Source organism: Balaenoptera borealis, assembly GCF_965194805.1.
Source record: "Balaenoptera borealis genome assembly, chromosome: 19".
In the NCBI taxonomy this organism is placed as follows: domain Eukaryota; kingdom Metazoa; phylum Chordata; class Mammalia; order Artiodactyla; family Balaenopteridae; genus Balaenoptera; species Balaenoptera borealis.
The window spans coordinates 17,935,533-17,952,261 of NC_138878.1; the positions used below are offsets into that span (position 1 = coordinate 17,935,533).

At 43.8% G+C, this 16,729-nt stretch overlaps 1 protein-coding gene across 7 annotated transcripts in view; it reads left to right on the forward strand.

Moving 5' to 3' along the window:
* The window catches only part of GFOD2 (Gfo/Idh/MocA-like oxidoreductase domain containing 2), a 38,075-nt gene that overhangs the window by 13,883 nt on the left and 7,463 nt on the right, over positions 1 to 16,729 (forward strand). For 3 of the 7 annotated variants that reach the window (XM_082367229.1, XM_082367232.1, XM_082367231.1), the window contains exon 2: positions 9,920 to 10,008. In XM_082367229.1, coding sequence (XP_082223355.1) covers positions 9,948 to 10,008 — 61 coding nt within the window. In that variant the 5' untranslated portion in view covers positions 9,920 to 9,947. Of the gene's footprint in view, positions 1 to 449; positions 738 to 9,919; positions 10,009 to 13,543; positions 13,890 to 16,729 lie in introns of all 7 variants that reach the window. The other 4 variants (XM_082367226.1, XM_082367228.1, XM_082367230.1 and 1 more) reach the window with 3 other exon arrangements.

Consider the following 16,729-nt stretch of genomic DNA (forward strand, 5'->3'; position numbering starts at 1 on the left):
TGTCCCCTGCATTGGCAGGTGGATTCTTAACCACTGCGCCACCAGGGAAGCCCACAACACTATTTTTTAAAAAGAGTATTCTTTCCCCATTGAATTAATACTTTGGCTGAAAATCAATTGACTGCATTTATGTGGCTTGCAGGGTAAAGATACTATTACAAGGCAGTAACTTTGTAGAAATCCCTAATGGCTCTTTTTGAAGCCTGGCACTGAAAAATAGAAAGCATAATTTGTAACTTAAAAATATATAGTTACAAGGCAAAGTATTATAGATTTTTTAATAGCTTGGATGGAACCACCCCGGCTCCATCCATCTGTAAGCTTCTGAATAGCTTGATGATTCTAATAGCATCAGGAAGACAAAATTCCAGAACAAGTAATGACACTTGAAAAAAACCCTGAGGGCTTCCCTGGTGGCGCAGTAGTTAAGAATCTGCCTGCCAATGCAGGGTTCAAGCCCTGGCCCGGGAAGATCCCACGTGCCGCGGAGCAACTAAGGCCGTGCACCACAACTACTGAGCCTGTGCTCTAGAGCCTGCGAGCCACAACTACTGAGCCTGCGTGCCACAACTACTGAAGCCCGCGCGCCTAGAGCCCATGCTCCACAACAAGAGAAGCCACCGCAATGAGAGGCCTGCGCACTGCGATGAAGAGTAGCCCCCGCTCGCTGCAACTAAAAAGAAAGCTCACGCGCAGCAACGAAGACCCAGCGCAGCCATAAATAAATAAGTAAGTAAGTAAGTAAGTAAATAAGTAAATAAATTTATTTTTTAAAAACCTGTCATTTGTACACCCATGTTCATAGCAGCATTGTTCACAGTAGCTAAAATGTGGAAGCTACCCAAGTGTCTACTGACAGATGAATGGATAAACAAAATGTGGTATGTACATGCAGTGGAATATTATCCAGCCTTAAAAAGGAAGGAAATTCTGACACATGCTACAGCATGGGTGAGCCTTGAGGACGTTGTGCTAAGTGAAATAAACCAGTCACAAAAGCACAAGTATAATATGGTTACACTTATATGAGGTACCTAGGGTAGTCAGACCCATATAGACAGAAAGTAGAACGGTGGTTACCAGGGGCTGGGGGGAGGGGGAATGGGAAGTTATCATTTAATGGATATAGAGTTTTAGTTTTGCAAGGTGAAAAGAGTTCTATGGATGGGTGGTGGTGATGGTTGTACAACAATGTGAATGTACTGAATGCCACTGAACTGTACATTTTTAAATGGTTAAGATGGTAAATTTGATGTTATATGTATTTTACCACAATTAAAATTTTTGAAAACCTAACTATACAAGTACAGAATATTAGGACATGTGCAAAATCCTACCATGTGTCAGGATGACATGGCTGTCTAAATTCTAAAATGAATGGAAGCAACAGGAGTGTAATGTACAGGGAAGAAGGCCAGAATATGCTCAGGATGTGGTGTTCAGTTCTGGGGGCTGCATTTCAGGGGCATATTGACAATCTAGACAATGGACAAACCAGAGCAGCCTTAGCCAGCAGGATAGAGAACGTGAGGAAGGTCTGAGGGAATTAAGGGAGTTCGGTCTGTAAAGGAGTGTATCAGTTAGCTTTTGTGGTATAACAAACAACCTCAAAATTCAGTACCTTAAGACAAACATTTATTATTTCTCATGGTTCTTAGGGCAACCTGGGTGGTGGTTCTGGTCTGGGTAAGCTCAGCTAGAACTGGATAGCCTGAAATGATCTCAGTCAACTGGCAGTTGACTCATTGTCAGCTGGAGCAAAGGGGATGACTTGGTCACATGTTTCTTATGATCCATTAGGATGGCCTGGGCTTGTTCACATGGTGATGGCTCCAGAGATCCCAGGAGTAGCCACAGAGCAAGCCTTAATGCACAAGTACTTTTCAAACCTCTTGTGTCATGTTGCTAATGTCCCATTGACCAGAGCAAGTGACATGGCTAAGTACAGTCACTGTGCGAAGTGATTGACTACCCAAGGCATGAAAACAAGGAAGGGAATTATTGTGGCCATCTGCAAACAACCTAGGAAACATAGAGGAAATATGAGAGTTTCATTAGGAACATCACAGGTTGTTCCACAGCGTAGAAGTAAGACCAATGGGATGGAAGTTAAATGAGGGTAGACCTCAAGTCAATCTAAAGTAGAACTTTCTGGCTAAAGTGGCCCCAGAAGAACAGAAGCGGACCACCAGTAAAAGGAGGGCGTTGCCATTGGATGTGTTGGAGAGGCTCTATGACCAGCCTTTCTGACCAACTCAGACCTATTACATCATCTCCAGGAAGCCTTTCCTGCTTGCACACCACCTGGGGCCCATGTAGTTAATGGTGCTCTTCTCTGTGCCACGCACAGATTCCTGTTGCTCTACCTGTCATACCTTATAACAAATGTGTTTACCTGCCTGTCTTGTTGATGAAATGGAGTTCCTTAAGGGCGTGGATGACATCTGATTCACCATCTCAGTGCCAATATCGGCAGGAAATTGTGTTCCATCCTCAGATTGCCTCTTGGTGGTCAGATGTCTGTGGCAACTCGAACCATAGAATCTGCATTTCAGGCAGAATGAAGGGGGAGGTGGGGGGGGGAATATGCCCGACAACTGAGATTGCCGTCTTTTTAATTTGTTTATTTTGGCTGTGCTGGGTCTTAGTTGCGGCACGTGGGATCTTTGTTGCAGCATGCAGGATCTTTAGTTGCAGCATGCAGGCTCTTTTTAAATTTTTATTTATTTATTTTTATAAATTTATTTATTTTATTTTATTTTTGACTGCATTGGGTCTTCGTTGCTGTGCACGGGCTTTCTCTAGTTGCAGCAAGCGGGGGCCACTCCTCGCTGCGGTGCGCGGGCTTCTCACTGCGGGGGCCCCTCCTTGTTTCAGAGCACAAGTTCTAGGCGCGCAGGCTTCAGCAGCTGTGGTGCGCACGCTCAGCAGTTGTGGTGCACGGGCCCAGTTGCTCTGTGACATGTGAGATCCTCCCAGACCAGGGCTCGAACCCGTGTCCCCTGCACTGGCAGGTGGATTCCCAACCACTGTGCCACCAGGGAAGCCCCAGGCTCTTTTTAAATTTTTATTTTTTATTTTTTATTTTTAAAATTTATTTATTTACTTATTTTTGGCTGTGTTGAGTCTTTGTTGCTGTGCGTGGGCTTTCTCTAGTTGCGGTGAGCAGGGGCTACTCTTTGTTGCGGTGCACGGGCTTCTCATTGTGGTGGCTTCTCTTGTTGTGGAGCATGGGCTCTGGGCGCGCGGGCTTCAGTAGTTGTGGCACACGGGCTCAGTAGTTGTGGCTCATGGGCTCTAGAGCTCAGGCTCAGTAGTTGTGGCGCACGGGCTTAGTTGCTCCACGGCATTGGGATCTTCCTGGACCAGGGCTCAAACCCATGTCCCCTGCATTGGCAGGCGGGTTCTTAACCACTGCGCCACCAGGGAAGTCCCCCAGGCTCTTTTTTTAGTTGCAGCGTGTGGGTTCTTAGTTGCGGCATGTGGGTTCTTAGTTGCAGCATGCGGGATCTAGTTCCCTGACCAGGGATCAAACCTGGACCTCCTGCATTGGGAGTGTGGAGTTTTAACCACTGGACGACTAGGGAAGTCCCGTGGTTGCCCTATCTTTAAAGAACGTTTCCAGAAACTCTACCAAACTGTACCTTGTATTATTTGTCTTCCTAGATACACCTGTTTGCAAGGGAGGCTGGGAAATATAGGTTTTAGCTCAGCACGCTGAAACCCCCAACATTATAAACAATTGTTGGTAGAAAAGGATTCATAGGCACCTTCTGCCCAGGGTGTGACCCCTACTTAAGCTGCCTAATGAATGAGTGACCTCTCTGAAGTTATGCACTAACGCCAGAGTTCCCAGAATCTGTGACTCTTCACACACACAGTGAGGTAGGGTGTTCTTTTTATCATAATCCTGGCTACCTTCATGACTATACGCTGTCACTTGGAGCTCCTGGCCTTATAACCCTTGGGATAGGGCAGGGATCAGCAACCCTTTTCTGTAAAGGGCCAGATGGTAAATATTTCAGGCTTTGTGGGCCATATGGTCTCTGTTGCAGCTACTTTGCTGTCGTAGCACAAAAGCAGCCATAGATAAAGGAATGGGTGTAACTGTGTTCCAGTAAAACTTTATTTACAAAAACAGGGACTTCCCTGGTGGTCCAGCAGTAAAGAATCTGCCTTACAATGCAGGGGATGCAGGTTCAATCCCTGGTCAGGGAACTAAGATCCCACATGCCGCGGGGCAACTAAGCCCGTGCAGCACAACTACCGAGCTCGCGTGCCTCAACTAGAGCCCATGTGCTGCAAACTACAGAGCCCACGCGCTCTGGAACCCACGTGCCACAACTACAGAACCCACACACCCTGGAGCCTGCACGCCACAACTACAGAGCCCTCATGCTGCAACTAAGACCCGACCCAGCCATAAATAAATACATAATAAATTTAAAAAAACAAAAAACAGGTATCATATTGGATTTGGCCCACCTCTGTGATGGGGAGTGGGTCTCGTCCTGTGGTTTTGCAGAAGCTGTGACTCCATGGACTAGACATACAGAAGGTAAGATGATATTTAGCCAGTCTGGGAAGAACAGAATCCACAAATCCCAGTTTTGACACGTGTCTCAACTGTCAGGCCTCATGGCTTCCCTGTTTCTCTTAATGATACTACAACTTCCCAGGCTTAGAACTTCAGTATCATTTTTTAGGGGGTCACATTTTTTTAATATAATTTACATACCAGTAAAATTGACCATTTTTAGTGTACAGTTCTATGAGTTTTGACAAATGCATATAGTCATATAACCACCACCATAGTCAAGATATAGAACAGTTCCTTCACCATTCCCCACCCCCAAAATTCCCTTGTGGCATTTTGCAGTCTCCTCAGGCCCCTGACCCCAACCCTTGGGAACCACTGATCTATTATTCTGCCCCTATAATTTGCCTTTTTTATTATGTGATATAAATGGAATCACACAGTATGGAGCCTTTGGAGTCTAGCATCTTTCATCTAGCATATAATACATTTGAGATTCATCCATGTCGTGGCGTGTATTAGTAGTTCTTTTTTTATTGCCGAGTAGTATTCCATTACATTAATATACTACCGTTTGTTGATCCACTCACCAGTTGAAGGACATTAGTGTTGGTTCCAAGTTTTGGCAGTTACAAATAAAGCCAACATTAGACATTATAAAGTAAGCCTTCACATATGGGTTTTTGTGTGAACATAGGTTTTCATTTCTCTTGGTTAATAGCTGGAAGTGGGATTGCTAGGTTGTATGCTGTGTATATTTAACTTTAAAAGACGACAAACTGTTTTCCAAAGTGGCTGTACCATTTTTCATTTTCACTAACAACGAACAGCTGCTTTATATCCTCGCCAGTTTTTGATATCAGATTTTCTGAATTTCACACATTCCAATAGGTGTGTAGTTGTAATAAGTTTTAATTTACATTTCTAATTAATGCAATTTAATAACTAATCTCATGACTTGATATGTTGAATTATAGTAATTGATTTTAGAATATTGAACCAGCCTTACATTCTCTTGGTCATCATGCATTGTCCTTTTAACACATTGCTGGATTCAGTTTGCTAATACTTTGTTGAGGATTTTGTGCCTATGTTCATGAGGGATGTTGGTCTATAGTTTGGTGCCATTTTTGGCTTTTCCCTCTCCCCTCATAATCCCAGGTCCTATTGATAGCTGTCTGCTCCACTTCATTCCCTCCATCAGACCCTCCTTATCTCTTATTTTATATCTTAACTGGTTCTCTGTGTCTAGTGTCTCCTGAACTCTATTCCACCTACATGAAATTAAAAAAAAAAAAATTCAGTGCTTCTCTTTGTTTACTGTATTAGTTAGGGTCCAGGCAGGACACAGCCAGCACATTCAGAGGGTTATTGAAAAGCCTTTAATGGAGAGATTATTCACGATGGTGAGTGCGGTAAGGGAAACCTACAAGGGATGGTGGCCCACCGAGGGACTGGCAGGGACTGGCTATAGCTGATACTGTTACCACCTGAGGCACAGTGGGGGAAGGGAGGGGTACCGGAACCCAGCAAAATCTGTGGCTATGGGAGAGGGGTCCTCCATAGACACTGACCTTGGTCAAGGGTCACAGTTCCTGCCAGAGCCACATGCTGGTAGGGAGAGAGGCAGAGAATGAATACTGTAACCTTTCTTCCTGTGCTCTGATCTCCTCCTGAGATTGGCTGGACCCAGATGGAAGCCAGAGGGTCTGAAGCCCACGTGATATAGTTCTTAGAGACTGACCTTCTGATTCGTGGGGGACAGAGCAGAGCAGAGAGGGGATCAGGTGGCGAAAGTGGGACAGAGCAAAAGTACCGAGCACACCCACCAATCAAAGTCCAAACTCCTTAGATTAGCACTTGTGCCACCAGCTCTGGCTCCTACTCCCTTTCTGACTTCTTGCTCCCAAAGTTAAGACTGTGTCTTTTCATCTTTTTATCTCCTACAGTCTCCCTGTTGGGGCCCTCAATAAAGGTGTGATGTATGAACAGAGCAATATTGGTTTGAGTGGTGGAGCTGAGGCAAGCAGTCGCCAAGCCAGGGAGCAGAATGAACTTTCCTGGCTCACACTCATCGCTAAGGATGAAAGAAGAGTTGTTCCACACATACAAGCCTCTGTTTTATGGAGGCTCGGAGAAGCTCAGTAACCTGCTCCAGGTTTCACAGCTAGTTGTGGCAGGTGTGTTACACAAAACCAGCTGTGGAAAAAAAAAAAAAAAACAACCAGCTGTGGAACCCTGGAAGAGTTACCTAGCGACTCTAAGCTTCTGCTTTCCTCATCTATAGGACAGAATTGCATAGACCTGAAGGGATATACTATACATTACACTAAACACTGCCTGGCCTATTGTACTCACTGCATATTAGCTTAGAATATTATCTTCATAGTCCTACACAGCTTTCGAAGAGGAGATATCTAAGGCAGTCATACATAGCTTTAAAAAAAAAAAAAAAGATCCATGTAGTGACTTACTATGGGGCCAGGCCCTGTTTTAAATGCTCATGAATATTAACTCATTTAATCCTTAACTCCTCTATGAGGTACATACAGTTAACCCCATTTTACAGATGAGGAAACAGAGGCACAGAATGATTAAGAAACTTACCTGACCTTACCTAGTTGGTCAGTGGTGGAGCCAGGATTTGAGCCCAGGCAAGGTTGGCTGCAGATTCCATGCTTCTAACCTCTGTGCTACCTTCCCCATAACCTATAGCCTTGTCAAACTATATATAGTCAGTCCTGTCAAGGCACTTTTCCCCCTTCATTCCTGACCAGCATATGCTGATTGGAATGCATGTGAGCTAGGCAGGACTGGGTTTGTGGAGATCTTTGGAGGCACATGAAAGGTATGTACAAGGATACTGGGGGCAAGCAATAGGACATGTTAGGGGTGAGAAAGGGTAATCACTGAAATAAATGAGGAAAACTAGTTCTGTCTACTGGAGCAGGAAATACCTAGTCAAGCTTGCCTAGCTTCATGCCATCTGGCTTCCTCAGAGGCCAGCTCTTGCCCCTTTATTTATGGGTGTTGATGAAGCTGCCCTTTGAGTCACTGTCAGTGAAACAGAGGTTATTAAAATTTCTTCTAATCCATTCTGTTGTTTTAAGCCACCAGTGCAAATATACACCCAAATATAATTAGAGCATGAAGGAATGAGGTGTGAGAGAGGAAGAAGTGTGCCCTGGGCAGGAATTTAGAGAGGACACGGACATCCTTGCTTATGGTGGCTATGTCTTACTCGCCTGACCCTTAGAGCTGTTTTAATGAATGACCCACAAAGCTTAAGCAGAATCTTACTGTGTAGTGCTACAAATTTTACACTCTCAAGCTCCCAGAATATCCATGACTTGTAAGTAACCCCCCAAAAACCTGTAAATGCAGAAAGTGACCAAAATAGCTAAAGGGAGTTCAGGACATGAAAATTATAGAAGATAGTATGTGACTGAACTGTTTTCTAACTAGAAGGGAATCCTGTAAGGGCAAGAGAATTATCAGCAAAGAGGAAAGAGAGGTGGCTGAGAGGCCACGGACATTATTCACCATCAGAAAGAAAGATGGGACTTCCCTGGCAGTCCAGTGGTTAAGACTGCGCTTCCAATGCAGGGAGCGCGGGTTCAATCCCCGGTTGGGGAACTAAGATCCCACATGCTGCGTGGCATGGCCAAAAAAAGAAAAAAGAAAAGAAAGAAAGAAAGATGGTTAAGCTGGAACCCAGTGGTAGAAATGGTAGAGTGCAGGGAACAAGCCAAGCTCCACAGCCCAGAGAGTAGAGACAGGAGGAGGCAGGAAGCTGACAGGGGTCTGGAGTTAGAGGCAGCTCAAGTCATGCTTATGTCCGTGGTTCACAAAGGCACAGGTGTCCTTCAGGTAGGCTCAAGCAGTACTGTAGGATGCTGTACTGTGGGCTATACGGGCAAACCAACCCCTAACAGAGATGTATACTTCGCACAGTACAATCGTATCTACGGTAGAAGCAAAAGAGAAGCTGGATCTGAAAATGAAATTAAGAAAAGAATTCCATTTACTATAGCATAAAATAAAATACTTAGAAATAAATTTAACATAAAAGTACGTAACTTATACTCTAAAAACTACAAAACATTGTTGAAAGAAATTAGACATCCCATGTTCATGAATCAGAAAACTTAATATTGTTAAGGTGACAACAGTCCCCAAATTGATCTACAGATTCAAAGCAATCTCTATCAAAATCCCAGATTGACAAACTGATCCTAAAATTTATAGGAAAATACAAGGGTCCCATAATAGCCAAAATAATACTTAGAAAGAACAAAGTTAGAAGACTCACACTTACTGATTTCAGAACTTACTATAAGTTCAGGACAGATGTATAGACCAATGGAATAAAATTGAGAGTCCATAAATAAACCCATACGTTAATGATCAACTGATTTTCAGTAAAGGTGCCAAGGTCATTCTGGGGGAAAGAATAGTCTCTTCAACAAATGGGGCTGGAACAACTAAATAACCAAATGTAGAAGAATAAAGTTAATTAGTATACCGGTGACTTCCAAATCTGCAGCACAAGCCCAGCTTTCTCTCCAGAGCTTCACACCCATATATTCTAAGCTCCACAAAACCCACATGACCAAACCTGAACAGAAGCAATAAAGTAAGATGGTGAGAACATCTTACTTTACTGTACCTCCCAATTCCTTCCTTTCCCCCATCCCCTGATTTACCTTCTGTCTCCACGGATTTGCCTGTTCTGAACATTTTATATAAATGGAATCATATAATATGTGGCCTTCTGTGACTAGCTTCTTTCACTTAGCATAATGTTTTCAAGGTTCATCTGTGTTGTAGCTTGTATCAGTACTTCATTACTTGTTGTGGCTGAATAGTACTACTTTGTATGGTTATACCAGATTTTGTTTACCGATTCAGCAGTTGATGGACATTTGGGTTGTTTCTACTTTTTGACTATTATGATTAATTCGCCTGTGAACATTCATGTACAAATTTATATGTTAATATGATCTAAAAGGGGCTCAATAAAAAACTGTTCCCCACTGTTTAATTCTCCCAGAAAGAAAAAATACACTCATCATCTGTTACTCTGAAGCCATTGTTTTCATCTTGAGTAACTGTCTCCCCAACTTTTAACTGGTTTATAGCTAGTAATTTCACAGAGCGTTCTTCTTACTAGGTTATCTAGGTATGTGTTTTGATACTCATCTCTTTTGGAGATAACCCTTGAAAGTGACCCTAGACAAAGCTAGACCTGTCTTGAGATTTCTGGATCTTGCAGGGCCTTGTAAGTCATACTAAAGCATCTGGACTTCATACTGAGTCCAATGGGAAGTCACTGAAATGTTTAAAAAGGAAGGGAGTGATGTGATTCCGTTTGCATTTTAGAGAGATCTCTTCGCAATATGAGGAATGGATGAAGGAAGGAAAGAATGGAAGCAAGAGAGATCAAGTAGAAGGTTGTTGCAGTCATCCAGGTGAGTGGGGCTGGGGGCTAGACTAGGGCAGTGGCAGAGGGGATATCAAAGAAGGGGTGGATTTAAGACATAATAAAGAGGGAGGATCAACAAGACTTGATGATGAGTTACCTGTACAGGTAAGGGAATAAAGAGATTGCGATGCTGGCCAGCTTTCTGAGTTGAGGAACCGAGTTGATGATGGTGACATACCAAGAGACAGAGAATACAGGAAGAAAATGTTTGAGGGAAGGTTTATGATAATTATTAAGTGCTGACTGTATACTAGACACTTTACTGGGCACTTACAACCGGACCTCATTTAATCTTCAAAAAACCCCAGGAGCTAAACAGCATTAGACCTGCTTTTCCCATGAAAAACATTGCATTCAGCTAGGAAGTGGTGAGGCCAGAATTTGACCCCAGATGTCCTGGATGCCTTCACTTTGTGTGTTCTCACCATTTTACTTTACTGCTTCTGTTCAGGTTTGGTCGTGTGGGTTTTGTGGAGCTTAGAATATATGGGTGTGAGGCTCTGGAGAGAAAGTGGGGCTTGTGCTGCAGATTTGGAAGTCACTGGTATACTAATTAAAGCCTGGGACATGAGTAGTACAAAGAATATGTGGAGCAAGAAGAGAAGAGAACACCTCTGACAACCTCAAGAAGCTCAACATTGAACGAGCTGAGGATAAGAGCAGGGGAGCCTGAAAGTAGTGCTCAGAAATGACCAGAAAGGTGGGAGGATGTCATGGATGGGGAAGGAAGAGATGTATATGTCGCTAGTGCTCACAGTTGGGGAAGGAAGTAGTTAATTATTAGGGATTTACAAAAGGAATGCCATGTCTCCATTAAACTGACAAATAGGTTGACTGATCTGTGAGGAGATGCAAGTGAAGCAATGGTACGTGGATGAAAGTAGAACAGCATTTGGATATCCAACATTTGGATACAACTTTTTAAAAATTGTGATTTGGGGCTTCCCTGGTGGCGCAGTGGTTGAGAGTCTGCCTGCCGATGCAGGGGTCACGGGTTCGAGCCCTGGTCTGGGAGGATCCCACATGCCGCGGAGCAGCTAGGCCCGTGAGCCACAACTGCTGAGCCTGCGCGTCTGGAGCCTGTGCTCCGCGGCTGGAGAGGCCCGCGCACTGTGATGAAGAGTGGCCCCCACTTGCCACAACTAGAGAGAAAGCCCTCGCACAGAAACGAAGACCCAACACAGCCAAAAATAAATAAATTAATTAATTAATTAAAAAAATAATAATAATAATTTAAAAATTGTGATTTGCAGAAAGTAGATTTTTTTTAAAGATAATTGGTAGACTAAGGGACTGTAAGGTGTTTGTAAAATTATTATTTAAAATGGTACAGGACCTTGGGAGTTCCCTGGTGGTCTAGTGGTTAGGACTTGGCACTTTCACTGCCGTGGGCCCGGGTTCAATCCCTGGTCGCAGAACTAAGATCCCACAAGCTGCGTGGCTTGGCCTAAATAAATAAATAAATAGTTTAAAAATAATAATAACTAAATAAAATGGTACAGGACCTGTGGAAAACAGTATGGCAGTTCCTCAAAAAATTAAAAGCAGATTTACCATATGATCCAGCAATTCCACCTCTGGGTATATACCCAAAAGAATTGGAAGCAGAGTCTGGAAGAAGTATTTGTACACCCATGTTCATAACAGCATTATTCATAGTAGCTAAGATGTGGAAGCTATCCAGGTGTTCATGTACAGATGAATGCATAAGCAAAATGTGGTATATACATACAATGGAATATTATTCAACCTCAAAAAGGGAGGAAATTCTGACATAAGCTACACCATGGATGAACCTTGAGGACATGCTAAGTGAAATAAGCCAGTCACAAAAGGACAAATGCTATAAGATTCCACTTATATAAGGTACCTACAGTAGTCAGATTCATAGAGACATGGTGGTTGCCAGGAGCTGGGGGGAGGGGTTGAAATAAGAAGTTATTGTTTAACGGGGACAGAGTTTCAGTTTTGCAATGTGAAAAGAGTTTTGGAAGTAGATGATGGTGATGGTTACATAACGGTATGAATGTACATAATACCACGAACTGTACACTTAAAAATGGTTAAGATAGTAAATTTTATGTGTATTTTACCACAATAAAATAAGAACCAAAAGAAAAAGAAAGTGATGGTGACATAGCCTCATCCCCACAGTCTGATTCAGTGGGTCTGGGGTCACCAGTGACCGTATACACAGCTAGAGTGGGGACCACTGGTTTAGCTGAGGGAGTGCTGTGTGGAGAAACCTGATACCCTGCACACACCTAAATCTCATTGTGGTTTCCAAGCAGACTTTTGTTTGGTCTCATTCTTTATTTCATTTTATAAACCCTTGTGATCAGAAGGAAAAGCTCCATAATAAGTAAGAAACATTCATTGTAGAAAATTTGGCAAAGTTCAGAAAACAAAAAATCATCCACAATCCCAACAATTTGAGTAATAATTATTAAATTCAGGTCCTTCTGTTATGTCCTCTGTATGGAGTATGGTTATTGATAGAGATATCCTTGTATATTCTCATACATACATACACCTTTTGTGCTTTTTTTGGTTTTGTTTTAATTAAAATTGTTATCATGCTTCACATATTGTTTTCTGCCTTTTCAGTGAATACATGGTGATGTCTTTCAGGTCACTGAGGGCCTTCTACTCATGATTTTCAGTGGCTCCGTAGTGTTATTAATCTAACCCACTACTGTTATTGAACATCTATCTCATTTCCAAATTTTTCACTATCTTAGTCAACGTTAGCATGGATATTTTTATATAAAAAATTTCATTCTGGGCTTCCCTGGTGGCGCAGTCGTTAAGAATCCGCCTGTGAATGCAGCAGACGCGGGTTCGATCCCTGGTCCAGGAAGATCCCACATGCCGTGGAGCAGCTAAGCCCGTGCGCCACAACTACCGAGCCCCACAATGAGAAGCCCACGCACTGCAATGAAGATCCAATGCAGCCAAAAATAAATAAAACAAATAAATTTTTTAAAAAATTTCATTCTAAATATCCTTGTTATTGCTGCTGCTGCTGCCAGTTTGGTAGTTGGAATTTTTTTTTGGTATTTTTGGTTTCTAGTGAACATTTTCCTATGCTTGCTACCATTAACTTTTAAATTATAACGTGTATAACACCTAAGTAGTTCTCTTTTGTCTTTTACTGTAATATAATAACACTCTTCTTTTTCTTCTTTTTCTTTGTGTAATATAATACCATAGAATCATGAACTTGTACAAATTAAGGCCCTGGAGGTTAAATGGTTTGACCACAGTCACACTGAAAATTAAGTAACAGAACAGAAATTTGAACCTAGCTTTACTCATTTTTCATCTTTCCTCCTCCTAGTACATAGATACTGCTAATATCCTTAAGTCTCCATGGGAGAAGCTTCTGCAGCGTTTCACTTTGGAGCAGTATTTCATTTGTCTTTTGTGGCAGAGAACTTGCTGCTTCCGAATCAGCCCAGAAAGTAGCCTCAGCTGAGTGTGCCCTCCACTAACAGCCAGTGTCCTGCTTGCTGTTCCAGGAGCCATGTGTGACCAGGACTGTGGGATGGTCGTACTCATGCTGGAGACTCTTGTGAGGAGATGAGTTGGTGAACGGAGAAGCCAGCATGAAGATGCTTCCCGGAGTGGGCGTGTTTGGGACTGGCAGCTCTGCCCGGGTTCTGGTCCCGCTGCTGCGGGCAGAAGGGTTCACAGTGGAGGCCCTGTGGGGGAAGACTGAGGAGGAGGCGAAGCAGCTTGCCGAGGAGATGAACATCACCTTCTATACCAGCCGGACCGATGACGTCTTGCTGCATCAAGACGTGGATCTGGTGTGCATCAACATCCCCCCTCCGCTTACCCGACAGATATCTGTGAAGGCTCTAGGTACGGACAGTCAGGCCATAGCAAGGGCAGATTGCGCCTCCCTCTCGGTGGTCCTTGAGTGTCACTGCTCTCCTCTGGGCCTGGGTGGCCCTTCTTGGGCCTGGGTCTGGGACAGCACTCATCCCTGAAGCAGTGCCGAGGGAGGGCACGTTGGGAGGCTTTATGGCTGGGGGAGGAAATACTCCAGTGGCTGGGAGACATGCAGCGTTCCCCACCTCCCATAAGTAAATCCCTGAGCAAAAATTAAGCAAATGTCTTTCGAGTTGGCCTGTCACAGGGGCTAGAGATTATTACATTTCAGGCATTGTAAAGTTTGCCTCTGTGAAGTCAGAGTTCAAAGACCTGGGCACTGGGGAATTGGCTGTGATTGATGCATTTGTTCTTCCATTTCTGTGGCACGCAGCACCACAGAAAGGAGAAGAGGATGTGTATCAAGGCTGCCATTTCTCATATTTTGTCAGTCCTTGACTAGATTGAGCACACACCCTTCCCACCAAGCTTTGCAATTTTGTATGCCAGAGGGTGGGAAGGCTCTCTGACAGCGCTGAGTCTCCCTGACAGGATCCACAGATCAGCCTGCTCACATCTCTGCTCCCTCCGGAAATAGTTTGCTCGGCCACCTCCTGCCCTTGGCTGGGCATGCATGGCTTGGTGAGCTGTTCTCCTGCAGTTCCTGTTGGGCTTCTCTTTCCTGTCAACTGTAGAAAAATTATTCTCTTTGTCTTATATAAGAATCAGAATCCAATTTAATAGGAAAACAAACCAGTAAACATTCATCCAGCAGTTTTTTTAAAAATGTCTCCTGTGTGCTAGGCACTGTCCTGATGTCATTCTTGACATTCAGAGCAGTGTTGGATTGGAGCTGTCTCTGCTTTCATATTTCACAGTCCAGTTGAAGAGACTAGAAGTAACACACATTGCAAGGTAAATGAGAAAAGACAAGTAACAATTCAGGTAGCCTATAATTAATTGACAGAGTAATTGTTTTATATAAGGTGATGGGAGCCAGGTGTCTGTCTGATGCAGTCAGAGATCTGTGGGTCCAGGAACGGATATGCCATGAGGCTGACCGCCACTCCTTCTGGCCACTACCATGGTGGAGGGTCCAAGGCTCTGCTGCTTGTCTCTCCCGTAGTCTGAGAATAAGAGGGTGTCTGTCACCTCTAGCCCAATGGGTTGGAGAGGATAAGTGTTCATTGAAGTGAGCAGGAATAGCAGTCTGTCTGGTTGTTGATTTAGGGCATGTAAGTTTTGGCCAAAAATTATAGATGGTTTGTCTTTTCCAGAGAGCTCTCTCTGAGGATGTGTGACATTGGCGCTATTCACTGGCCCTAGATTTTTAGGGCAGATAATACCCCCAGATTGGGTTTAGAAGTAGACTTAAGCCAACACTTTAACAGAGGGCTGGTTCAAGGGAGTCAAGCTACCATGGTCACTTGACTTCTCACCGTTCCTTGTGGCATGAATGCAGGTTGGTGAGGCCAGGTGTGTGCAGAGGCAGAGTTCTAGAGGCTCTGGTCGCCTTCTTGAACTTTAGGGTCCCTGCAGAGGCAGAATTCTAGAGTCTCTGGTAGCCTTCTTGAACTTTAGGGTCCCCACAGAGACCATTTCTGAGCTGTGTAAGGAGAAAGAGGAAACCCCAGAGTTCTTTGGGCCCAAGCCTGCTGTTTTCCTGGTACAGGAAAACATTGGACTTTGGGCCATTTAATATAAACAGGAAGGACAGGGATGACCAGAAGCTTCTGGGGTCTTGTATCCCAGCCCTCAGTGAAGTAAGGCCATCAGCCTTTTCTCCACATCTCTGTTGTCAGGAAGAAGGAGGGTATCAATGAGTGTCCTTGGTCTGTTCTTGCAGGTACATGACCACAGTGCCAATTTGGTTGGGCTGAGAGAGCCCTTGTCAGCTGGACCTGCCCTCAGGCACTGCCCACTTAGGCCCCAAAGGAGTCACTGAGCCTGTTGTGACCATGAAGTTGACTCCCTGTGTGCTTGCTTTCTTTTTTTTTTTTCTTTTTTAGTGAGAATTCTGACTTAATTTTAACTTATATGGAAGAGGCCATGAGAATTCCTCCAGTTTTCCCAAATGACTTGGTGTGAGTGCATGAACTGCTGTAGGCAGAGCACCAAACTGACCTTGACATCAGACCCCACTTTTGACCCTATTTCTGTCCCTCTCAACCTGTGTGGGCCCCTGTGAAATGAAGGTATCATTCAGCCTTTCCAGCATGATATATGACTGCCTCCGAGAACTGACCAAGAAGGACACTGGCATCACGTTACAAGGGAAAGCCAGCCTTTCCTGTTGTCCCACATGGAAGAGCAGATTTGTTTAACTTAAATTCACATCAAAAATAAATGGTAGGCGTCTCCTCAGGATGTTCGTTAGGTAAGTGTTCACTGAGTTGAATGTAGCTTAGAAATGAAACTAAGCATTCTAAGTCATCTCAAATGTGGAACACTTTTCTGTAGGTTGGAGGACTATATATATCTATATATATCTATCTATATATCTATATATATATATATGTCTTTATAAATATAAATTTATTTATTTATTTATTTATTTATGGCCGCATTGGGTCTTCGTTGCTGTGCGTGGGCTTTCTCTAGTTATGGTGCGTGGTCTTCTCATTGTGGTGGTTTCTCTTGTTGCAGAGCATGGGCTCTAGGTGTGCGGGCTTCAGTAGTTGCAGCACACGAGCTCAGTAGTTGTGGCTCGTGGACTCTAGAGCACAGGCTCAGTAGTTGTGGTGCACGGGCTTAGTTGCTCTGTGACATGTGGGATCTTCCTGGGCCAGGGCTCGAACCCGTGTCCCCTGCATTGGCAGGCAGATTCTTAA